General features: G+C 42.0%; 1 protein-coding gene across 7 annotated transcripts in view; it reads right to left on the bottom strand.

The window, feature by feature from the left end:
* The window catches only part of scn8ab (sodium channel, voltage gated, type VIII, alpha subunit b), a 73,271-nt gene that overhangs the window by 10,722 nt on the left and 35,953 nt on the right, over positions 1-26,596 (bottom strand). For 3 of the 7 annotated variants that reach the window (XM_058054340.1, XM_058054339.1, XM_058054343.1), the window contains 14 exons: positions 23,419-23,560; positions 23,140-23,346; positions 22,794-23,075; positions 20,532-20,888; positions 15,854-15,986; positions 14,516-14,754; positions 12,808-12,981; positions 12,329-12,685; positions 12,069-12,242; positions 10,594-10,887; positions 8,981-9,098; positions 8,751-8,905; positions 5,370-5,543; positions 356-478 (listed from right to left, as the gene is read on the bottom strand). In XM_058054340.1, coding sequence (XP_057910323.1) covers positions 356-478; positions 5,370-5,543; positions 8,751-8,905; positions 8,981-9,098; positions 10,594-10,887; positions 12,069-12,242; positions 12,329-12,685; positions 12,808-12,981; positions 14,516-14,754; positions 15,854-15,986; positions 20,532-20,888; positions 22,794-23,075; positions 23,140-23,346; positions 23,419-23,560 — 2,929 coding nt within the window. The remainder of the gene's footprint in view (positions 1-355; positions 479-5,369; positions 5,544-8,750; positions 8,906-8,980; positions 9,099-10,593; positions 10,888-12,068; positions 12,243-12,328; positions 12,686-12,807; positions 12,982-14,515; positions 14,755-15,853; positions 15,987-20,531; positions 20,889-22,793; positions 23,076-23,139; positions 23,347-23,418; positions 23,561-26,596) is intronic. The other 4 variants (XM_058054346.1, XM_058054341.1, XM_058054345.1 and 1 more) reach the window with 2 other exon arrangements.

Here is a 26,596-nt window from a genome sequence, read left to right as displayed (position 1 = left end):
AACCAGAAGTTTGTCAATCTTCCAGTGTGATGATGCCAAAGCCAAACTGCGGTAATATCATCGAACTGATTTTTTTTTTTGCGGCACAGCGACAGGCAGAAGATTGCGAACCAACTGACCAAGAATTATCAGAAGATTCCCTACAATGACTTAGTCACCTGGAATCCGTGTCACTTATTGCTAAGGACATGCACACTTTTTCTCTCGGATGGGAGGGTATCAGTATTTGCATCCATGCAAAAAGAACCCCCCCCTTGCTCAGCCCCCCTCCCACTACCATGGTCCTTAAGATGTGTTGTTGCTTTGATTGAATACACATGCAGAAGCACCAGCTGATTGGCATCTTTGGTCTTACCCTCATCCCTTCAAAACGTGACAGGGCCCTGAGGGGTCGCAAGGCCCTCAGTGTCCTGAGTGACTTAATTGGGCCAAGATCGGAGAAGCCCAAGGCATTAGCTATAAGGCTGACTATAGACACCTACACAGATAGGGACACAGAGGAAGAAAGGGGTGGGGACAGAAGCAAAGGAAGAGAGGATCCACATAGTTAGAGGGGACAGGATGAGAAGATTGGGCCCTATGCATACTTGAAGGATAGTTGAACTATCAAAACAAATGCAGTGAAACCTCGGTTTTGAACACCCAAGTTCTGGTGGGATTCAGTTTCTGATCACGGTTATTGCCACACATATGTGTCTGTTATCGTACAGCCAATCAGTGCCCAAACAAAGCGTCCTTGCGTGACTGACTAAGTCTCTGTAAACAATAGAGAGTGGTCATTTTACAGTTGGGACACTATAGACAAATCCCAGCCATAGAATCCTTTAATCATTTTTATTATGTGCACGTGGATAGTTTGTTCACATACAACGATGAAGAACTCCATTTATTCATTCATTCATTTTCTACCGCTTTTCCTCACGAGGGTCGCGGGGGGGTGCTGGAGCCTATCCCAGCTGTCTTTGGGCGAGAGGCGGGGTACACCCCGGACTGGTCGCCAGCCAATCACAGGGCACATATAGACAAACAACCATTCACACTCACATTCATACCTATGGACAATTTGGAGTCGCCAATTAACCTAGCATGTTTTTGGAATGTGGGTGGAAACTGGAGTACCAGGAGAAAACCCACGCATGCACGGGGGGGAGAACATGCAAACTCCACACAGAGATGGCCGAGGGTGGAATTGAACCCTGGCAACTCCATTTAGGTATGTGTAATTGTGTGTAAAGCACTGTGCTGCACTCTGCTGATGCGTTCAAGCGCAATGCAATATTTGTGAGTTTTTGAGGATTCTGTCCTTTTTTGTGTAAAAAAAAAACTAAACAAAACAAAAGTGCCAGATCTTTGACAAATGTACTTGGGTGTGGTGAGTTTGAGGCACCGGCTATAAAGCCCTGGTCTCAACCTTGCTGTTCTAGCAAGCGTGGGCAACATTTGGGGATGAGTGGTGCCTCAGTACAGATTTTGGAGCATACAGACACTATGTAGAACTTTTAGTGCAGGAGGAACTTTTTCTTGTGTGCACAACTGCGTCGAGCTACGGATGAGGGGTGACACGCATGCAACCACTTCTGACTTCAGTCCCGTCACTTCACCAATTCGGCTGTCCAATGACAAGTGAGCGTTGTAACGCATGTACACGAGGCCAAACTGATTAACCACTTGACTTGTAATAAATGCATTGTGAAGTAGAAAAAGGTGAGTTGTGGATACCAGCATGTTGTTCATGTTCTGGTAAAATAAGCATATTGAAATAAGCTCTGGAAAAATATGTTACAAAAATGTTACAAGTAGCTCTCCTTGGTGACCCCTGATATAAGCCAGGAGTACATGGAAATCTTTACACTGCATCTATGGGATCATTGTCAACTGATTCCACTCATGGATTATTGGGATCAGAACATCCCTAGTGGTAATACAATCAATGCACTTGTAGTAGTTGAAGAAGTGTAAATCTTTTTTTTATCTTTGCAACACTTTGAGCAAGTCATGCACGCTTTTATTTCATCACGTCTGGACTACTGTAATGCACTTTACTCTGGAATTAGCCAAAAGTCTCTCTCCCGCTTACAGTTAGTCCAGAACTCTGCAGCACGGCTTTTAACAGGAACCAAAAAGGGGGACACACAACCCCAATTCTGGCCTCCCTACATTGGTTGCCTGTTCGTTTTAGGATTGATTTTAAGATTTTATTGTTTGTTTTTAAGGCGTTGAATGGGCTGGCCCCCAAATACATCTCGGACCTCATTCAAATTTACTCTCCAGCGCGGTCACTGAGGTCCGAGGGCCAGCTCCAACTTGTGGTGCCTAAGACGAGACTTAAGACCAGGGGGGACCGAGCCTTTTCTGTGGTTGGCCCCAGGCTGTGGAACTCTCTCCCCTCCCAAGTAAAAAAGGCCCCCAACATCGAAAGCTTTAAGTCTCGTCTTAAAACCCACTTTTTTAGTTCTTCGTTTTTATTGTAATTGGTTTTATTTTTTATACTTTTATTGCTTTGTTTCTTGTTTTTTATATTTTAATATCTATTTTACTATTTTATTTCTTAAATGATCTTTTAGTTTTGGATTATTACTTTTTAATGTTACTAGTCTGTGCAGCACTTTGGAAACTCCGTTTATAAAATGTGCTATATAAATAAAGTGGATTGGATTGAAGGTGTCTGAAACTCATTAATTGGATTGGATCTTACAGGAATATTTTTTTTTTGTCCATTTCAGTTTTCGTCTGACTTTTTGGATCAGATTAATGATAAAAACCAAGGTTCCACTGTACAAGATACACATGGACTCAGCTGTACAACATCTGGTTCATGTACTTAGCAAAGAGTCCAAGATGCTTTCTATCCGTGTTCGGTTGAGTTTGGCATGTGAGTGGAGCAATGACCATCTGGATAGAAACTTGTGGTTGACACAGTGACAGGGAGAGAAGATAAAAAGAGTCCAACGAAGGGAAAACAATCTGAGGAAGGATGTTCTCACAGACACTAAACCAAAGTGACACAGGAACATTCTGACGAGTACGGTACACTTGAATCACTTAAGAAAAGGAGAGACAGGAGAATGCAGAGGCTCAAGGACCACCTCTGAGAGTCCTGCCACGGGAACACAAGCCTTACCCTGAACCCTCAAACAGGGACCCTCAATGCACCATCACGGCAGCACAATGTCACGCTTAACTTAAAGAGAGAGACACACAAATAAGGGACCTGCTGTTAGAGAGAAGAGAAAATGTGAGGATTGTTTCTTGGCACATGATAGCATACCTGTCAACCACTTTTAATAGTTCCCCTTATACACACCTGATCAAAAGACCAGTTAAGACCAGTTGAAAAGTAGCTAGAATTGACCTTTTGCATATTTGGATCTTAATGAGATTTTTAGGTAGAGCTACAATAAGCAAAAGCAAGAATAAAAAAAAAGCACTTTGAAAAAGTAATTTATTGAAAACAACAGTTCAAGTGAAATAGGCTCTTTCTCAGCTGATCAAAAGTTTAAAACCATTGCTAAAATATGACAAAAAACTCTCCAAAATGTTCCAGCTCCAGCGTTCTTGTTCATCAATTATGGACTGTCGTTAGTTCCAGTTTCTACCACACCAGGCAGCTGGCTAAAATAAAGCCTGCTCTCTCCAGGCAGCATTTTGAGATGGTAATCCATGCCTTTGTTACCTCTCGGCTGGATTATTGCAAAATATGAGCACATTACCCCACATTTTACCTTGACTCCATTGGCTGCTTATAGGTTTTAGGGTTCATTTCCCAGTCCCAGTCTCTCAGGTCAGCTGATCAGTTGCTCCTGAGGGAGCCTAAAACAAAGCGGAAGCTCAGGGTGGATCGCGCCTTTGCTGTTGCAGCCCCAAAACTTTGAAATAATCTGCCTCAGCATTTCAGACAGGCCTCCTCTCTGTCTGTTTTTATATCCCATCTTAAGACTCTAAAGACTCTAAATCTCTTCTCCTTGGCTTTTAACACTCAGTAGGAGCCTGAATTTTTACTTTTCTTTTTGGATTTTATTTTTTCTTACTTTGATCATATTTCATCTAATTTTTTAAATTATTTTATCGATTTTATATTTTGTTTTATTTTAAGGTTTTATTATTAAATGATTATTAAATGGGCAAAATGCATATTCAAGCAATTTTTCAACTGGTCTTGGGATTTTGATCAGGTCTGTATTACCCATACTTTCACGTTCATGAACATTCTCCAGTACTGCCAGAGCAGCACAGCTTCTGGTCCAGTCAGCAACATCCTGAACACATCCTCAATCTGGTAAAGGCAGGTCAGTAAGCAGTCAGGTCTTTCCAAATGTACCCCCACCCACCACTTTCTGGTGGAATGACCAGAATTTCACTTATTTTAAACTCAAATGCATAGCTGTAAGCATTTGCATTTGAGTTTAGCTATCAGAAACTCTGTAATGGTCCCACAAACTCTGTAATCACAAAGGGAACCATCTGTTTGAAAAGGCAGGTTTGTCCTTTGTTTTGTTTGAATTTCAAATGACATTTCTCCATAATAAATAATGGAAATAAAGTTGCTCTCAGAAGTTTACATCCACTCATTATCCAACCGTCCATCCACCTTCTGCTTATCTGGGTAAATTAGGGGGGCAGCAGGTAAGGAGTCGTGGCCTCTGCCCACCTCTTCCAGTTCCACCGGGGGAACACTGAAGCGTTCCCACGCCAGCAGTGAGACCTAATCCCTCCAGTGTGCCCCCGGACATCATCTTGACTGGGTATGCCCGGAACACCTCCCTTAGGAGGCTCCAACCTTCCCTCACTCATGAACAAGACCGAGTTACTTGAACTTCTCCATCTGGGGCAGGACCTCGCTCCCAACTCAAAGGGTGCCATCCAGCCATTTCCAGCTGAGAACCATGGCGTCAAATTTGGAGCGCTCTTTATTACATATAATGTAATTTGGTGGGAGGAAAAGGAGGACGTGTCCTCCTGTAGTCATCAGAGGGAAGTTTTGGTCCCCTCCTGTTTTTATAGGCCAAAAACGATGTTCTACTATATTAAATGGAGATGGGTCAAGCGCGAGGACCAAGCGGAAAATGGCTTTCCCTTTCCACCGTCATTTCTTGCTAACGTGTGACTACGGTGTTTTTCATAAATATGGTCACAGGGTAGTCTGAAAGGATAATCTCTTCTTCTCCTCCCAGATCACCGTGTAACAGCGGAGGGAATCCATGACCCCTCTTGCATTCATTAGCATTCACAGCGATCTTTATCTTTAAAGATAGTTGATTAGACCGGTTAGAGTGCTAGTCTTGAGTCCATCTTTAGTTGCAAACGTCACCATTAGCAGCTGAGCTGAAAAACTGTTCGGTTTTAGCCATCAGAACACACAATGTACTTACATCCACAATGAAGAAGTCCAACCAGCACCAGGCGTTAGTGAAGTACTTGACGAAGCCATATGCCACCCACTTCAGCAACATCTCCAGGATGAAAATGTAGGTGAAAACACGATCGGCGTATTCTAGAATAATGCGGATTGTCTTCCTCTGCTCAATGTAGACGTCCTCAAAGGCCTACGAAGAATGTATGAATCTGTGTCAGTGTAGTATGGGCCAAAATACAGCACATTATATTAAGATGTTAGCCAATGTTTTCTTTATTTTTTTAATATTAACTTAATTAACTTATATTAATATGAACTTATATTAACTTAACCCATACCCACACTTTAAATAAAATGCAAAAATTTGCCCTTTACAGGTTTCCAATTGACTTAAGTCTTTAAATACAAAACAGAGTGACTATCCCAGGACATGACTCCCCCAAATTTCACAATTATAATGCCTAAATAGGGTGTCAATTCAGCTTTTCTTACAATATGTCTTCAATGAATTCATAGAAAACAAGTTACAGCTAATTTTGGAGTGGTTGTTTTGTGATATCCCCAAAATGGCGGCATGTCATGTAACTCCTGAAAGCTCATTTAAAGCTTTTAACCATTCTAATGCTTTAATAGGGTGTCAGCTATTACAAATCACCTCTTCGTAATATATTCCTTCAATGAATTAGCTTAATTTCAAAGTACATTTTGCACAACAAAGTGCCAAGTTGAGTTATTTTTAACTAAGGAAACATTTACCATGTAACATATTCTTCTTCTTTCTTTTTGGGCTTTTCCTTCAGGGGTCGCTACAGCAAACCAATCTCCTCCATCCAAGACGGTCTTCTACTGTCTCTCTCACACCAACTAACTTCATGTCCTCCTTCACTACATCCATAAAACTCCTCTTTGGTCTTCATCTATGCCTCCAAACTGGCAGCATCCTTCTACCAATATATTCACTGTCGCTCCTCTACTTTTGTTCAATTATTGCAGACTTTCTGTAAATCCTATAAAGTTAATTTGACTTCTCATCTATCACTGTGTTGGTCTACTATATGATATATTTACCTGGAATGGATGATCCCAACAACCAGTCATTTACAAAGGAACATCTGGAACATTACCAGGGGTGCCCAAACTTTTTCATACCACTATACTGTTGGCAGGTCTGCACCAACATTGAAAGAACTGCGTGCCTCTCGTGACACCCCTGACAGTTCATTTCATTTAAATGCAGACCTGCCAACATGTACAAATCTATAGTACTCAACATGCAATTTGACTCTTGAATATGCTTGTATGCCCTCCATTTTTCTAGTATATTTTATCAAGAAATGTCTGTCCCACAGGGGACACTCTTAAAAAAGCTGGGTTATTTTTTTTGACCCAACCGCTGGGTTGAGCCTGTTGGGTCATTTAATTGGGTTATTTTTATTGAATTGGGTATTCTGAGAACGCAATTTGCTGGGTTATCTCTGTTGGGTGCTAGTTATTTGCTGCTGGGTTGTGATTTCCATTATTTTGTGCTGGGTTATTTTGGACAACCCAAAGCGAGAATTTTGGACATGCGCAACAAAGCACCGCCCACAAACTTACTTTGTTCGGACCCCACATTTCATCTGAGGAGACGAGTTTCAGCACGGAGCAAGGTTTGTTACATTCCCACGATTGTTTTACCGTAGAATTGACTTTATATTATTATATACAGCTTCATAAAATTGTTAAAATGTAAGTTGGTGAAAGCACTGTTGAGTACTAGCTTTAGGAATCGATCGGTAACCTTGGCAAACTTCCATTCCCTCCAAAAGTGGCAAACTATGTTGTTGAAATTACAAGAGACATGCACTATGTGTGATAGTTATTAGGACAACGTCAGTTATCTCGTCAATTTGCCATTTTATGTGATTAATTAATTAATTAATACGAGCGTGCTGGTTTTTTCAAGCAAGACTGCTGCATGCTAGCGGGCTTTCGTTAGCCACCGATAGTCCACTGTATACACATATACTGTATGTTGTGAGTTGTTATATAGCAAATATAACAAATATATATATGCATATATATATGAAGAGCTTGCAACCAAAAGGCGCTAAATCCATTTTGACTGATTTCGAGAAAATCAATGATTTTTAACTACGCACATATCAATCTATTTGGTCATCAAGTCTATATTGCAAATGAAAGAGCTATCAATATAGGTCATAAAAATGCATGCTATAAAAATCCTGCACACACCATGTATTTTATATATTTTTTTAAATTAAATTTTTTTCGGATTTAGCGCCTTTTGGCTGAAATAAATTTGAAGTCACCTTTAACTTCTTCAATGGCATTGTTGTAAAAGAATGTAAGGTGCTTTAATGTGCTATGCTAATAAAATAATTACAACATAGAAGCCATTCTCAACATACAATACAAAATAATTATTATTAATTAAATGAATACAAATGTTATTAAAAGCAGTGCTCATATTTGACTGCACCATGAAGGTGACAGTGACAAAAATCTTCTCATTACAAACTCTTTACATTGTATGTTTTTTAGTACAAGTAAAATAATGTTTCTCATGAAAGTTGGAGATGTCAAGGTAGAGACATGCCTTTTATGGCGTAAAAAAACTTCCATGTTACAGAATACTGTAAAAACACAATTTGTGTTCTCCTGAATTGCATAACATACTGTAACTATCATACGTGTACTTAATGTACACAAACAAAACAGGATGCGCACTGATACTGGCTTTCTGTATGTGCAGTGCCAATTGTATTCTTCTCTCTGATTGGTCAGATTATCAATAGATGGGAAACTTGGGCCAATCAGAATAAAGAATAAAGAAAGGGATTTAGCTCCTTTTGGTTGAAATCTGAAATGGAAATAGCGCCTTTTGGTTGAAAGCATAAATTTCATATCACTTTTTTTCATATTTTTTAAAATGATTTCAAGACCAAAATATGTGATTTGGATACACATGACAGAGGTCTATTAAACTCATGAAAAACATGCAACTTAGTGAAAATTGGATTTAGCGCCTTTTGGTTGCAAGCTCTTCATATATATATGGTATATTGGCAACCCAACTTGCTGGGTTGAAATAACCCAGCCGTGTAGTAAATATGAACCCAGCGTTGTGTCATATGAACAACCCAATGTACAACCCAATTGTTGGGTTAAGAGAACTAACCCAACTTGTTGGGTTAAAATAACCCAACGCGAGGTTGGTCCTATATTTAACCAGCGTTGGGTTGGGAAACAACCCAGATTGGGTTGTTTTTAACCCAGCATTTTTAAGAGTGGAGGAGGGAAAGAAAATAATTGAGAAGCGGTGCTTTAACCGGAAAAGGGCAGTTGACCGCTCATGCTTGAGGTTATCTTTATTCAACGCGTAGGGCCGACTTACCAAGGCTCCACTACTCAGCAAGATCATGAAGATGATGAGCGTTTCAAACCAGTTATGCTCCACTATCAGATAGCAGGTCTTCCTCAGGAACCACCAGTGCTTTCCCCAGCCGTGAGTAATGGGGACATCGCAGCACTTGTATTTTGCCACACATTCTAGATGACAGCGACGCAATGTGTGTTATTGAAATGCACCATCAATCTCACCCGATGGCATTTATGCTACCGTACCGTCTGTCCAGCAGGCATCTGGGTCAAGGTATTCCTCCACCACCTCCACGACCGCCACCTCCTCCACATCGGGCTTGATGTCTATTGTGCTGCCCTCAGATGAACTGGTGTCATCCAGCTGGGAGAGAGCACAGGTTAGGGTGTCCACTTCAGCCATTTCTGGATTTATTAGCACTATAATATCATTGCTGTTGTGATGCATACTAGAGCAGCAGGTTCTCGCTGCTAGAAATTACTTACTGTACGCTTTAATACATTCATGAAGTATAATTGAATGTTTTCTTCAATTAGTTTTTCATCACAAATTGCTAGGAACAATTAGTAGACTAAGACTAAAGTATACACACAAATTGTGCACCAGCAAACTTAAAGCAAATGTAATTTGATAGAGAATGAAACTGCACTTTCAAATCTTAAATCTCTTAATCTTAAAAAAAAAAAGAAAAAGAAAAAAGGCATATCTTAAGGCATATCTTAAATTGCCAGCAAAATGCTCCAAAAAACAAAAATGTTCCTTTGCTTGCTCTCGTCTCACTTTCTCTCCAAACATTCTGATGGACCATTGCATTGGATTGTGGTGGTGGTTGTGCTTATGGACACTCCCTGCAGTTTAATCTGTCCTCCCGCTGGAAGATAAACCTGGAGTAGGTATATATTATATTAAACCAGTTCAAGTCCATCCAGACCTCTCTGCTTCTTTCACTTTCGACCTCATAAAACACCGTATATTCAATTAAATTGTCTCAACTAAAGTTTCTCATACATGCATTTATTTGTGGTGGGCTGCTCCGAATACAACTGGAACATCACTCATAGTATTGACACTATTTTTCTTTGTGTTTGGACACTATAATGGTCTCATAACTTTGCTTCTTAACACATCTCCTACACACATAACTACAAAGTGGAGAGTCTAAATCACAAAAAGAAGCAGTAATAGCAACAACACGTGCCACAAAGTGCATGGGAAGCTCAAAACTCCTTATGACACAAACAGGTCAGAGGTACAAAAAGGAACTGCCAACTAGCTATGACCCCAGCATAAACACTCACCTAAGGAGTCTTACACACACCAAGAGAATTTTCACGCAATTTCTACCGCTTATCCTCAGGAGAGTCGCAGGCTTGCTGGAGCCTATCCCAGCTGTCTTGGGGCGAGGGGCAGGGTACACCCTGGACTGGTCACCAGACAATCACAGGGCACATCAGACAAACAACCATTCACACTCACATTCATACACTATATGACCAAAAGTATTTGCTCACCTGGTGCAACCAAATAACTCACGGTGCAGCCAAATAATACAACAGGTAAACATATGTGTAACACACACACGTATGTGGTACCGAAATAAATGCACACCAATACACTTGCAGAACAACACTAACATTTCTCTAGCTGGGCTTCCCAGCATGCCTTGTGTGTTATAAAAAAGACAGAAAGACCATTGCAGGTTTCTTTAAAGCAGACAATAAGGAGTATAACTAATGATCAATGGTTTGATTCCTAACTACACAGCATGATTATGGCAAATCCGTAACAAATTTGGTAAACTCTAATATGATTTTTCCACCTGACTACTGACAGCTCTGACATAGTCTGTTCTACTCACGTCTTTGCTGTTTTCCACGTCCGACTCGCTGCTGAAGTCCTCTGTGTTCAAATTTTCAAAATCCGACTCTCCGACAGCAATCGGAACACACACAGTCAGGTTGGGATTATGGATGAAGGACATGTAGTCTTCATCAATCATGTACTTTCCAACGCTGCTGCCAATGCCGCTGGTGGTCCCGTTGCCATTTTTAGCATAGTCCAGTTCCCGGTTGATGTCCACTGAGTGGTTTGCAATGCAGTTGAGCTTTTTCTCGTACATATCATCCAGAGGCTTCTGTTCATCCTCAACAGGCTGCAGGAGAGAGTGGCAAAAATGGAGGACATATTTAGAAATAGTTGAAGTAGGAATCCTTTCTTGTCACTGCAATTCCAATCTATACGGTCTGGCATGTACCTTTCCTAGGGTGAAAAAGTATGTTGGGGTATGTTGGAAAAGTCATGTGTCAAGGGTGCACAACCTTTGTAGGTGTTGCTCCATGACAAAACATTGTACCATTAAGGCAGGGCTCTCAAACTCACGCTTACCTTACACAAGTGAAATTCTGCTGCTGGCCCAAAAATATATGAGAGATGAGACAGGTTCTTTGAGAATAACGAGCAATACAATTTAATAAAACTTGATTGCTTCTAGAAAAAATGTCTCACTATAAATGCTAAAATGTTGATATAGGAAACCACATATGCAAGGGAAGGGGCAATCTCCTCCTCCCCCCCGAGACAATGAAAGGCAGACTCACATGCCCACACACCCGAGGTTATTTGAATCAGGTGATAAGCATCGAGAGGACTTGTTTCAGCGACTATCCTCGAGCCCATCATCATCGCTAAGATCAAAAAGAGTACTTTCCTTACATTGATTACAACAAAAAGCAAGTACTTTAATGAGATGCACTACAATAAATAGCAAGTACTTTACTGAGATGGACTACATTCATTCATTCATTCGCTTATCCTCACGAGGGTCGCGTCGCTGGGGGTGCTGGAACCTATCCCAGCCATCTTCGGGGTACACCCTGGACTGGTGGCCAGTCAATCACAGGGCACATATAGACAAACAACCATTCACACTCACATTCATACCTATGGACAATTTGGAGTCGCCAATTAACCTAGCATGTACCCGGAGAAAACCCAGAGATGGCCGAGGGTGGGATTGAACTAGGGTGAACTGCAAGCTAACCACTTGACCGCCGTGCAGTCCGAGATGGACTACAATGAAAAACAAGCACTTTAATGTGTACTAATATCAGTAAAATCAAATGGAGGAACAACAAAGCACATTTTCCTGACAATTGTTCATTTTGAGAAGATCAAAAATAAGTAAAAAAGTACAAAGAAAGTACAGTTCATGTAGAGTATCATCAATGTTTTATCAGGGTGTATTTTTGTGCAGGTGTACCTAATGTGGTTGGTGAGAAGAAGCGAAGCAATTAAAGTAATGTAAACATACTGAAGTCGCATGAAATGAGATACCTTCTTGAGCACGGTAGCAACAAAGACGCGCATGTGGGCCTTGAACCAGGCAATGCCTGTCTTGATGCGGGCAACAGCGAGCTGGAGATTGTTGGGCTCACCATCGTCATCAGTGGCAGCGAGGTTGTCTGCACTGAACGAGCTCAGCAGCAAAGCCAGGAACAAGTTCAACACCTCCAAAAAAAACGACACAAAAAAGAACAGGCTAAGTAGACTGACTTCTTTTCTTTGACTTTGACAAAAGATAATTTTGTTCTTACCACCAAGTTCCCAATGACCATGACCATCATGAAGACTATGAGGCACATTGCCTGTCCCGCCACCTCCATGCAATGCCACATAGTCTCAATCCACTCCCCACATAATACTCTGAATACAATCAGGAAGGAGTGGAAGAAGTCATGCATGTGCCAGCGAGGCAGCTTACAGTCATCAGCAATCTTGCACACACAGTCCTTGTAGCTTTTGCCAAACAGTTGCATGCCCACCACGGCGAAGATGAAGACGATGATGGCCAGCACCAGGGTCAGATTCCCCAGAGCCCCCACCGAGTTACCAATGATCTTGATCAACATGTTGAGTGTGGGCCATGATTTGGCCAGTTTGAACACTCTCAGCTGCAAAAAGACGGGAAGAACAAAGTCATTCTCATGTTTGCTACATTTGGACTACCATGCTTTTCACATTGGTACAGTCTAATTGTGTTTATTAGTAGAAAATGTTGAAGACTTCCACTTACCAATCGGAAAGACCTGAGCACTGATAAACCCTCCACATCTGCCAACCCAAGCTCCACTAAACTCAGAGTCACGATGAAACCGTCAAAACAATTCCATCCTTCCTGGAAGTAGTAGTAGGGATCCATGGCTATCAGCTTGGCAAACATCTCTCCAGCAAAAATGGCTGTGAAAACCTGTAGACCCCCAGAGAAGTAACTGTTGGTTTTCGCAGTACTTAAGAGTTTACCCTGTCAAAAATGCCCAGACAAATCTTTTCGGGAGAAATGTCATAATAGTTATCAAAAGTGTCCACTCATATACAAGGGTGTTAAACTAGGTGCAGATTCCAAGTATTGAATATAATGGAATAATGAAGAAGATGTCTATTTTTGACACTCAAAAGTGTCACGATTGTGTGTCGTCGCTCTGCTGCCGCCTGCTGCTATTTCCTTGCAGAGCATCCTGTCCGGAACCGGGGGTATCTAATCATCCCGTTGGACCACTTAAGCCCTGCTCATAGCTGTGCAAACTGCCAGATTGTCTCTCAGGCTTCCACAGTCCTTGTCTTCCACCACAAGCTTTCTGGCCTTTAACCATGTATTCCTGAGTACTTGCCCGTCGGTTTATACCACTGTGTTTTTTTTGTTCTGCTGCCTCGTTTTTTGGCCGCTGTGTTTTTTGTTATATTGCCTTGTGTCTTGCCTGTACACCTTTTGTTGCAGTGTTTTTTTTTAGTTACAGTGTTTTGACCATTGTGATTAGAGCCTTAGAAGCTATATTTATTTTGTACTTTTACTTTGTGTGGACTCTTTTTGTTAATAAATTGTTTTTGTTCCACTTCCTGCCCCCGCATCTTGGGTTCCGGACCAGCTCATTAGTTCATGACACTAAGCCTCGATTATGTTATGCATGGAGTATGCTAAGCCAGCTCCTGTAAGTAAAGGGCTTCCCTGAATTAGCCTGCTGCTGCATTTAATGTGACTGCCAGGAACAGATGACGTGTCCCAATTTGTGATTTGTTTAAAGGTATAAATCTCTAAACTTGTACTGTATATGTGAAATTAATGAAATTCATTACATTAACTAATTAATAAATCTCAATAAGATACCCCGGCTGCTTAAGAATTGCTTTTTCTGTCTTACATGCGGGTTAATGGTAGTATTATTGGGCGTTGGTTGGGCTGTCCACTTAACTCAGTGGCGTTAATTGGTACCATTCCAGCAACAATGCAGCAATGTCAGACAATGTCAGTACACGTAGCAGTAGTAGTCCCACAATTTTACATCAAATACTGAGTCATGTGGTGACGAGAACACCCAATGACTCATACTGCATCATCCACAGCCGAGTCAATGACCTAATTTCCTGTACTGACACTAAGCTAATGCAATTGGCACAAAAGGCTGTTTGACATCGTTGGCAGGCAACAGACAGACCATAATGGCTGGAGGCACATGTGTTGTTGAGGTAAGCAAGACACAACGGAAATTGAAGCCTGACCTGAGTTGGGGGGGCTGAGCGCTGGAGAGCAGGTTGCCTGGCTACAGAACATTAAAATGGAACTAAATCTTTAATGAGACTCCATTGAAACCTTATATACTGCATGCATTTGTACTCCTAAGTGCACAATCCAAATGATGAACTGACGTATTAGATTTGGTACTGTGGGAAAGACTATCCTTGCAACCAATGAGCTTCTAGCAGCCTTAAAACAAGATTCTTCTCACCAGGTTGCCGACAGAGAGGACTTCCTCAAAGTGCTCTGTCATTGGATAGTGCTCCATAGCCATGAAAAGTGTGTTGAGGACGATGCAGATGGTGATGGCCAAGTCAACAAAAGGGTCCATGACGATCATGTAGACGATATGCTTGATCTTCAGCCACATTGGACAGCATTCCCAGATGAGGAATGTGTTGGCGAACTTATACCAACAGGAGGGACACTTCCTCTGAGATTCCTCCAACTCTGTGGAACAATCGAGGAAAAAAAATCAAGTGTGAGCAAGTCACATGGTCAAACATGGAAGTCATCGGTAAGAGAGACACTGGATATTGAAATGGTAATGTATGTTCCGGACTATAAATCACCCCTTTTTTTAGCATTTGGCTAAAACGTGTTTTTAAATGCTAAAATTTTTTCTAATTTTTTTTTTAGCATTTTTAAATGCTAAAAGTGTTTAAATACTGACTCACACCAACCAAGGAGAGACTATTACAGGTGACAGCCATGAGAGGGCGCTATAGGTTTGGATTCACTGACGTGGAATGAGATCAGGAGCTCGATGAACTTCTTTATACTATTGTAGAAGTGGAAATGTATATCTGCCGTAACTTTGTTATGCATGGTCGGATAGTCTTGAATTTTTTTTTTATGTAGGTTGGGTCAACCTCTGGTCTATGACTTTGTGTGTACATAGACTCTATAGCGCCACCAACTGGTGGAAATGTATATCTACTGTAACTTCCTCCCACATGGTCGGATCTGCCCGAAATTTTTTCTGGTGGTTTGGGGTACCCTCTGGTCTATGACTGTGTGTGTACATAGACTGTATAGCGCCACCAACTGGTGTAAATGTATATCTGCCGTAATGTCCTTCCACATGGTCGGATCGGGCTGAAATTTTTTCTGTTGGTTTGGGGTACCCTCCGGTCCGTTACCATGTGGGCACATAGACTCTATAGTGCCGCCCACTGGTGGAAATGTATATCTGCCACAAGTACCTACCACAGGTTCCGATCGTTGCAAATTTTTTCATGGCGGTTTGGGGCGTCAGACGGGACGTGACCGCATACCCGCCTTGCCACCGGTGTCGCCGCCTCCTGGCAGAATATTGTAAATGCCAAAATTGTAAATCCCTTACGACTTTTCCGATCACCCCGGTTTTTGTACGGTGTGTGCGCGCGCCCGTCGGCTTGCGCGCGTACCCCCGAGCACGTCGGCGTGCTTGATCCCGCTCATCATTATTATTATTTCACTCAGGAGCGATTTAATAATCCAAAAAATACAATGCAAAGGTGGTGTTGGGGGTCAATTAGTCGCTTGCAATTAACATGATGTTGTATACCTTCTAGCAGAGTGTTGGTGACTACGCTCATCTGACTGTTGGCACGGTCCTTTCCTTTGAAGGACGAGTTGAGCTGATCCACAGATACCATGAGAGAGCCAGAGTGCTTCTTCTTGATCTCCACATCAGTTGTCTATACTCAGAAAAAAGACACATGTACACTCAAATACAAGCACACTTTAAAAGCAATACTTCCCCTATCACAACTAAAGAGTGTTGCTGAATTGGTTAAAATAATCTACAGAAATACTTTTTTATTACCCTGGAAGTATGCATCCAAATTAAAAGGTAAAATTTTGTAAGTCATCTGGACAAGCAAGCGCTTTTGTATTTCACCCTCCAAAGCAGCAGGGGGCAGCATAGTGCCAGAAAGCTTCACTATCCATCCTAATTAGAAAACTGGCTAAGATAAGTATTATACTTTCATTACGTCGACTACTGCCGTTGAAGTGAGGCATATAGAACTTAATGGCGAGCTGGACTGGCTTGTTCAAGTGCCTACAAATGATACCTTTTCATCAGCGATATTCATGGAAAAATACTTTCAAATGAACTACGCATAACATAAGGGCCTGCATGCAACAGCATGCAGGTCAGGTGAAGAGAGGAATTCAAGACATTTGCTGCTGCACCATGCTACATCTGGAGAGAGGTATAAAAACAAAAAAAATAAATGAAAAAAAAAGAGTTTGGTTGACAATACAAAAGAGCTCTTATCATGCTAGCTGGAACGAGCAGGAATATTATCATAGACGAAAGAATCAGGATTAATCCAGCCAGTAGAAAACTGAGGAAAATGTCATGAACTGCTGAAGGAATACCGGGACAGCAGGAAGGAAGAGAAAGTGAAAGAAACAAAGAGATCAATAGAGGAATCGATTGGACTGACTATCATGACCTGAATGAGGATGAGGAAGCATGACTTGCATTGATGACTGATGATGTAAGATACGTGAGGATGGGCATTTGCACAATATTTTGATCAAATATAAGAGATCTTAGTAAGAGAATTACAATGTTCAATATATGGCTAGTTATTTTAAAGGGATGGCCCACTCTCATTGAATTCAGTGTTTCAGTGTCAATGTCATGTGGCTCGACTTCCTATAGCAGATATGTTGTTGCTCCTCTATAGACCACAAACTACAGTCAAACTTTGGTTTTGGAACGCCTCAGTTTTCGCATGATTCGGTTTGGATGAAAATGTTGCTTCGGTTGTCATACACTGGCTCAGTTATTGTACATTATAGCGCTTAACAAACAAAAAAAAAAGATGTACACAGACCATACTTGCCAGGATTGTTGGTTCATTCACCAAATCTCCTGATACTTATTAGACAATACTACAGCTATTTTAAACCGATTTGCAGGAGATGCTGGTTGGTTCTTCCAAGCTCAGAGGACGCTCTTGCTTGGATTTCTAATTTGGACATTTAGTAATTGTCACGTCTTCTAGAACAGTGTTTTTCAACCTTTTTTGAGCCACGGCACGTTTTTTACATTGGAAAAATCTTGTGGCACACCACTAACCAAAAATGTTACAAAATGTCACCACGACCTCACACGTGCATCAATAAGTCTATCGGAGGAACAAGGTAGGTGTTGCCACACGGACCAATATTACATTGCTCTGCCAGTCTTTACACCACAGACACTCCACAGTAGCCACGTTTTTACATGACCAGTTTTTCTCTTTCCGAATGACCTTTCAGGAAACAATGGTATCCATGGAAAGGAATATTCCAATCTCTTGTCTACATGCGCCGTGAAAATCAACCAGAATAGTCAATAGGGCATGCCCAGTAAAACGTAAACATCAACATCACGTGATACCGGCTTCCCCAAGTTTTTCTTTCACTTGTTGGAATAACTCCGTATTGCCAGTTTTTCGTCTGTCCAGTCTTGAAATTTAGTTTGAATCAAAAACAAACTTTGCTTAGTCCAGTGCCGATTGCTGGCCTCCATTTTTAAAAGTGAAGAACGTCTGGATCTGCGTGTTACGTCATATCTGAGCATGCGCTGAAAGAACGCACCCGGGATAAATTTAAACAGGAAAAGATCAAACTCAATCTTGCTAATATTTTATAATTAAACTCAGGACATGTTTTATATAGATATATATTTTCTTTTTTAATAAAACTGCACTTGTGAATAAAGTATAGAAGGGTTTAGATTCTGTTTCACAGATGGCGGTAATGCATACGAAAGCTGCTTGCCAACCGCCAATAAACAACAGAAGAAGAAAAACACCACTAAGAAGAACGCACCCTGACAACTTTCCGTTTGAGCGGGTACAAGATGCCTCAATCGGATTGGTTAAAGGAATATTCCATCCCTGTTCAATTCTTTCCCTTTGAGCAAATAAACCAAATGCAATTGGAATATTTGGGTCCATGTATACTATTGACATAATGGCTATTGACATCATATTTGCAAATGATGATTAATAAATGTTAACTATAAAAAGTGATATTGGATAATTCCTCACGGCACACCTGACGGTTTCTCAAGGTACACTAGTGTGCCGCGGCACAGTGGTTGAAAATCACTGTTCTAGAGTACGCATGATCCCTGATGTCCCAACCGTCCAGCCTGACTTTATGCTTTTTGTTGTTGTTGTTGTTAATAGCAGCACCTTTCCATGGTGCCGCTTTTGCTCCCTTCTTTATTGGCTTTGTTGTAGTGTGTGACTCTCGTTGCCGTTGAAGAGACTATAACTGTTGCCCTCATGCCTCTGCATCCGAGGTCCAGACATACACAGCATGTAACACATTCATTTGGCAAACTCAAATGAAAATGTTCCACAAACTAATCGATTTCCCGCATTTACAATAAATTGCATTTTGGCCAAAAAAGGCGAAATCAATCAAGCTAATGTTGCGAAAGGGGTAACGGTGTTAACAAAACACAGATCACAAATGATGGAGTGGCTAGCCTCCTGCAGCAAAAATGGAATATAATGATTTATAAATCATAATCATTTATAAATGATTTCTTTGTAATTGATTAATTGGATTTACATTATTGTGTGTGGCAAAAATTGCTTTGGTTTTTGTAAAATTTCAGTTTTCATCTGGCTTTTCGGGAATAATTAAAAACCGAGGTACCACTTTAGTTCGGATGGACTCAACAGTGCCTCTGCTGGTTGCAGGCAAGTAGTACACTACTCTTAATGATCAGTGTATCGACTGTCATGCCCACACTTAAAGTAATGAAGTTTGGGAAAAGATGGAAGCTCATATATATGGATAGATTGCTTTCGGATGCAGGTAGGCCGTCACCAATCTACAACCGATGCAACTTATGATTCAACTTTATGACCTTATGACAGTATTTACAGTTTTGCCCTCTTCTGTGAGCTCAGTGGTCTCTGCTTGTCGTGATTTTACAGGCCACTAAGCTCTGTTGATACACAGATCTACCCGTTCCCCGTACCAGGGTAATGGCTGGGGGGGGGGGGGGGGGGGGGGGAGCCTATCCATGCTGAAAGGGAAAGGCAGACTACAGCCTGGGAAGGTAATCATAAGATTCTGAATGACAGCTAGTATGTGAATCACTACACTACCAATGCCCATAAATTCCAATATGAACTTAGCTCTACTACTGTATATCAGCACGAGAATAAAGTACATGCAGTTTGCCCTGTACTGTATCCTTCATTCATTCATTCATTTTCTACCGCTTTTCCTCACGAGGGGTACATCCTGGACTGGTGGCCAGCCAATCACAGGGCACATATAGACAAACAACCATTCACATTCATACCTATGGACAATTTGGAGTGGCTAATTAACCTAGCATGTTTTTGGAATGTGGGAGGAAACCGGAGTACCCGGAGAAAACCCACGCATGCACGGGGAGAACATGCAAACTCCACACAGAGATGGCCGAGGGTGGAATTGAACCCTGGCCTCCTAGCTGTGAGGTCTGCGCGCTAACCACTTGACCGCCGTGCCACCCCCCTGTACTGTATCGTTCCACAAAATTAAAACAAATCACCCTAAGGGAAGTCCACATCTATTTGTCATTTGGTATTATTTTGCATGTTAAAAAAATATTCTCTAGAAAATATTTTTTTTTATTAATACATATTATCCTGATGCTGAGCCAACTCATCTGTCTCCTCTAAATACAGAGTAGCACCGGCGTTTATCTGAGATGACAGAGCTTCTCACCCTATGTGGAATGGATGAATTAGATATAATTTATCTTCTATGAGAAAAATGTCCTCAGATTTCATACATTTTGGTTTACTTTTGACCTTTTGGAAATGCTAAAAAGTCAGTTTGGACTGTGTATTGTGTATATTTTCAACATAGAAAGTAAAGAGCTATATAATTAAAACACAGTAAGATATTATTTCCCGAGGCAGGCGTACGTCAGGGACTACCTTTATCAGTCAGTGCGGCATGGATACTACTCTCGCTAGTTTAAGCATTCATGCAAGGAAACGCCCCGAAAAGGGCATTCAATCAGTTTAAGTGGCCCAGTGTGATGAAATTATAAGACAGGTTATAGATATACACAGATCAGAAGTGGAACAAAAAGAAACTCCAGAATTTAAGAGAGAGGGAGGAGCAATTGCCAAGGGTAAAGAGGTTGTGAAAAAGAAGCTGCAAAGACTGAGGCCGTCACCATCATGCCTATACTGTATAGGTTGTCCCATGGACGTCCTTACACTGTCATCAGTGGCTGCCTTATCTATTTTCACCTCAGGCAGAAGCCGTCTGCCAGGCCCCGGACCGATGAGAGACACCACGCCATTGCAGTCCACTGTGCTGTTCCTCTTCCCTCCGGAGTGAGGAGCCAGCTGGTGAATGCGTGAGGAGCCTTGACTGTAGCCACTGTAGCTGTTGCGGCGGTAAGGGATGAATAGGGAACCCCGGCGGTCCTCGCTCTCCTCCACTGTACTGTGCTCGTCGTCGGCAAACTCGTTTTCTGAGCCCATGTCCTTGGAGCGGCCTTTGAAGCTGAAGATGCTGCTGCGGCTGTTGTGGCGTGACATAAAAGGCGAGCCCGGGATACTCAGGAGTGACTGGAGAGGGACAGAAAGACAGACAGAGACAAGTTCTTTAAGGTTATCAAAGGTCACACTGGAAGATAAAAAGAATGAGACTATTTTGGTGTCATTCGGTGAATGTCGAGTAGAGATGATGTCATCCTTTGAATATATCATCAGTGGAAAATTTAATATTTTATCAATCAAAAAGTATGACAGCACATACTTTATGCTGGAGCCTATCCCAGCTGTCTTCGGGCGACACCCTGGACTGGTCGCCAGCCAATCACAGGGCACATATAGACAAACAACCATTCACACTCACATTCATACCTATGGACAATTTTGGAATGTGGGAGGAAACCGGAGTACCCGGAGAAAACCCACGCGTGCACAGGGAGAACATGCAAACTCCACACAGAGATGGCCGAGGGTGGAATCGAACCCAGGTCCTCCTAGCTGTTAGGTCTGCGTGCTAACCACTCGACCGTCGTGCCGTCCAAATGTGCACTTTAATTGCACAAAACATTCATATTAAATGCACAAAACGGCACAAACAAAGAAGGGATAAAATGATTTTTGATTCTGAGAGCGTGTGTGAGTGATGATGTAATAGCCAAAACTTAAATCGTTAATAACTCAAAAACAATAGCAGCCCAAATGTTCATTTTAACGGCAGAAACGTAGCACAAAAAATGACACTACTTTGGGTCAATTCGAAGCATGTTGGGGGGGTGGCTGATCTTTGATTGACCTATGTAATAAACGGTAATAACTTAAAGACAAAAGCAGCACAAACGTTCATATTAACTGCACAAAACAGCACAAACACAGCACAAAAAATTAGCCTATTTGACCAGAGTTTGATGTCTCAAAAGTTCACTGTCTCAAAACATTAGCAGTTTTGTATTTGGAATTAAATGTGTGTATTTTAAAGTGTATACCAGAATGCTTATGACCAGTACCAATATATGAAAATACATATTGACATGAATTAAAAAAAAGTACTTATTGTACATCATGTAAAAAAAGTAAAAGTAAAAATAACCTGAAATAAAAAAGTAAAATAAAAATTAAATAAAGTAAACAAAATAACTTAAAATTAAAATTAAAATTAAAATTAAAATTAAATTAAATTAAATTAAATTAAATTAAATTAAATTAAATTAAATTAAATTAAATTAAATTAAATTAAATTAAATTAAATTAAATTAAATTAAATTAAATTAAATTAAATTAAATTAAATTAAATTAAATTAAAATTTAAATTTAAATTTAAATTAAATAAAGTAAACTTCTGAGGTGTATACAAGTATATATAGTTATTTGTATTTAGGCTAAGGGCTGCACAGCGGTCGTGCGGTTAGAGTGCAGACCTCACAGTTAGGAGACCCGGGTTCAATTCCACCCTCGGCCATCTCTGTGTGGAGTTTGCATGTTCTCCCCGTGCATGCGTGGGTTTTCTCCGGGTACTCCGGTTTCCTCCCACATTCCAAAAACATGCTAGGTTAATTGGCAACTCCAAATTGTCCATAGGTATGAATGTGAGTGTGAATGGTTGTTTGTCTATATGTGAACAACATAATCAACTTGTTGTTCATGTTACGCACACAGAACAACTCTGTGTCTGTCTCCTTCTCTCCATGATGGAGCAGTTGTACATGCGTTGTTGACTTCTGGTGATGATGCATTCAAGCGCACTACATCATTCAGGCTTAAGTCTGTGTTTGGCGAATAGGCTTTCAGACAGACTGAACACAACAGAATGCATACCTGGAGAGCAGCAACGCGTATGAGTATACTTAAGGGTGAAAATATCGGAAAAATTAGTAAATGTTGGCAGAATTTTAGACACGTTTTTTTTTTGTATTGGATCTTGTGTGTAAGCTAAATATGCCAAAACTGACAGCAGTCTACATGATGTGGCTATATTTATCTTACCTGGTTCATGATGGATGTCTTCCTGCCCAGACGGCTTCCTGGGAAACGAAGTGTGCTTCTCTTACTGCCATCATCAGACTCGGATTTGACCACCTTCTCGCTGTCCCCCTTCTCCTTCTCCTGCTCCTTTTGACGCCATTTTTTCTTGCGATTGCGCCGCTCCTTGGCACTCTTTGAGCTCAGTTTGGAGACTTCTGAGGAGCTACGAGACAGATGGCCCCCTCCTTCGTCCTCCAGTGCAGCTTCTGATACCGTACCTGCTGATGTCACCATGGCTGCAGCCTGAGAAGAAGGCATAATTGTGATGAGAACAAACGATGAAATGATGTTGCAGTACAAGCCCAACCTGTGTCTCTTCCTGCTGCTTTTTCAGCTGCTCCAGCATGGCTTTGAATTCGGCCTCCTTTTGCTCAGCCTCTTCAATGGTGGCCTGGTTCTGCTCCTCGTAGGCCATGGCCACCACAGCCAGGATGAGGTTGACCAGATAAAAGGAGCCCACAAAGATAACCAGCACAAAGAAGATCATGTAGGTCTTCCCTGCCGCTCGCAGTGTCTGACACAAAAGAACAAAGATTTAGACCACTAGAAACAAAAAACTAAGCTTGCATCTCAATTTCAGGTTTACCAGCATGTAGAGATTTTCCCAGAAGTCTTGGGTCATGAGACGAAAAAGGGTGAGGAAGGCCCATCCAAAGCTATCAAAGCTGGTGTAACCATAGTTGGGATTCCTTCCAGCTTTCATGCATGTAAAACCCTCAGGGCATCGTCTGAAAAAGACAGCATGATGGTTATATATAATATCCCAGCATATTATGATTTATGGCTATCATGGAACATTTTCCATTCTCTTTTGGAGAAGTAATGACAATGCAACTGTTTGTCTCGTGTAATGATGGGTGAACATCGATGCGTCTGCGTATGTGTCAAGCTCAAAGAGCTTTCCGTGTGCGTATGGCTTTAAGAAAAAGTCACATGATCGATACAATTGCTGTCTTTGAGGTACCAACTGTGTTTATAAGAAAGGGAGTCTGAGTTTTCCATTTCATCCAGTGGGACATGAAAGAATAAGATTTTCACCACATGGGACCATTTTGATCATTCATTCATTTTCTACTGCTTATCCTCACGAGGGTCGCAGAGGTGCTGGAGCCTATCCCAGGTGTCTTCGTCGCCAGCCAATCACACATATAGACAAACAACCATTCACACTCACATTCATACCTATGGACAATTTGGAGTCGCCAATTAACCTAGCATGTTTTTGGAATGTGGGAGGAAACCGGAGTACCCGGAGAAAACCCACGCATGCACGGGGAGAACATGCAAACTCCACACAGAGATGGCCGAGGGTGGAATTGAACCCTGGTCTCCTAGCTGTGAGGTCCACTCGACCGCCACGCCGCCCCTATTTTGAAATCAGAAATCAGAAATAATTTCTTATTTCATCTTGTTCACGTCTTCCTGAGATGACTGACGTCACCTGCATTTCAGCGTCTCTTAGATGGAAATATTTGTTTTATTTTCGACGTGGGATTTGTTTTGCTGTATTGTCCTACTAAAGGTCCTCCCTGAGTTGACGTGTGCCAAATTTATGCCCCTGGTAGGGTCCCCCATGAGTAACAGGTCCTTGGTGACGGATCAGCCGAGTAGCTCAAAGTGATACTTATGAATAAACTTTGGGCCAGGTTTTTTCCCTTGCCCGGGTCACTGGGACCCCCTTCTGGAGCCAGGCTTGGAGTAGGGTCACGATGGCGAGCATTTGGAGTAGGGTCACGATGGCGAGCATTTGGTGGCTGGGCCTATATACATGGGGCCCGGCCGGGCACACCTCGAAGACGCTACATGGGTCCTCCCTGCAATGAGCTCACCACTCATGGGAGGGGCCAAAAGGGCTGGGTGCAGAGTGAGTTTGGTGGAGGCCAGAGGGGCGGTCCAATCCTTGGCTACAGAAGCTGTAGCTCTTGGGACGTGGAATGTCACCTCTCTGGTAGGGAAGGAGCGTTAAGCTGGTTCGCAAAGTTGAGAAGTTCCAGCTAGATATAGTCGGACTTAGCAGGACACACAGCAAGGGCTCTGGAACCAATCCTCTCGAGAGGGGCGTTGCCAGCAGTGAGAAGCAACGGGCCTGGCAGGCCCAAACGTACTGTGAGGTTCTGTTGGGAACGATTGGCAGAGTCTCCTGTCAGAAGGGAGTTTCAACTCCCACCTCCAGGAGAGCTTTGACCATGTTCCAAGGAGACGGGGGACATTGAGTTGGAATGGGCTATGTTCCGTGCCTCCATTGTCCATTGAGGTGGCTGATGGTAGCTGTGGCCATAAGGTGGTCGGCCCCTGTCATGGCGGTAATCCCAGAACCCGTTGGTGGACACCATTGGTGAGGGATGCCATTCAGCTGAAGAGTCCTATTGGGCATTTCCGCCTCATGGGACTTCGGAGGCAGCTGACCGGTACCGGCAGACCAAGCGGTCCACGGCTTTGGCAGACGCTGAGGCAAAAAAACGAATATGGAAGGAGTTTGGAGATGCCATAGGGAACAACTTCCGGACGGCTTCGAAGAGATTCTGGACCACCATTCGGCATCTTCAGGTGAAAAAAGCAGAGCACAGTCAACACCGTGTATGGTGGTGATGGTGTGCTGCTGACCTCAACTTGAGATGATGTGAATCGGTGGAAGGAATACTTAGAAGACCTCCTTAATCCTATTGACATGTCTTCCGCCAAGAATCTGCACGGAATTCCTTAATTGCGGATGCTGTGGGCGTGTCTTGGTTTGTACAGCTCTGCAGCATCGCGTGGACATTCCAACTATCGTGGAATCACACTCCTCAGCCTCCCTAGTAAGGTCTACTCAGGGGTTCTAGAGAGGAGGATCCCTTGGATAGTTGAATCTCGGATTCAGGAGGAGCAGTGTGGTTTTCGTACCTGGTCATGGAAATGGGGATCAGCTCTACACTCAGCAGGATGGGAGTGCCCGACCAGTCTACATGTGTTTTATGGACTTGGAGCGTGTTCCTCTGGGAATTCTGTAGGGTGTACTCCGGGAGCATGGGTATCGGACCAGCTAATTCATGCGGTTCGTTCCCTGTTTGACCGGTGTCACAGTTTGGTTCGCATTGCCGGAAATAATTCAGACCCGTTTCCAGTTGGTCTCTGCTTCTTGCAGATGATGATCTTGCTGGCTTCATCAAGCAGTGACCTTCAACTCTCACTGGATCGGTTCACAGTCAAGTGTGAAGCGGCCGGGATGAGAATGAGCACCTCCAAGTCTGAGTCCATGGTTCTCGCCCGGAAAAGGGTGGAGTGCCATCTACGGGTCAGGGATGAGATCCTGCCCCAAGTTTAAGTACCTCGGGGTCTTGGAACGGAAATGGACTGGTGAATTGGTGTAGAATATGCAGTGATGCAGACACCACTTACACTATGTACTATGCACATTTAAGACGTATAGTATATACAGCCCTAAACATAAGCACCACTTACACTATGTACTATGTCCATTTAAGACGTATAGTATATATAGCCCTAAACATAAGCACCACTTACACTATGTACTATGCCCATTTAAGACATATAGTATATATAGCCCTAAACATAAGCACCACTTACACTATGTACTATGTCCATTTAAGACGTATAGTATATATAGCCCTAAACATAAGCACCACCTACATTATAAACTATGTCCATTTAAGAAATAACACTCCGTTATCTAAATAATTCAACAAATTACTTTGTCATTACTTAGTCAAATGTTGAATGTGAATTCATTTTTTATTTATTTATTTTTTATTATCAAAATTTCA

This window comes from Doryrhamphus excisus, chromosome 18, assembly GCF_030265055.1.
Source record: "Doryrhamphus excisus isolate RoL2022-K1 chromosome 18, RoL_Dexc_1.0, whole genome shotgun sequence".
NCBI classification, from domain to species: domain Eukaryota; kingdom Metazoa; phylum Chordata; class Actinopteri; order Syngnathiformes; family Syngnathidae; genus Doryrhamphus; species Doryrhamphus excisus.
This window is presented reverse-complemented; position numbering and strand designations above follow the sequence as displayed.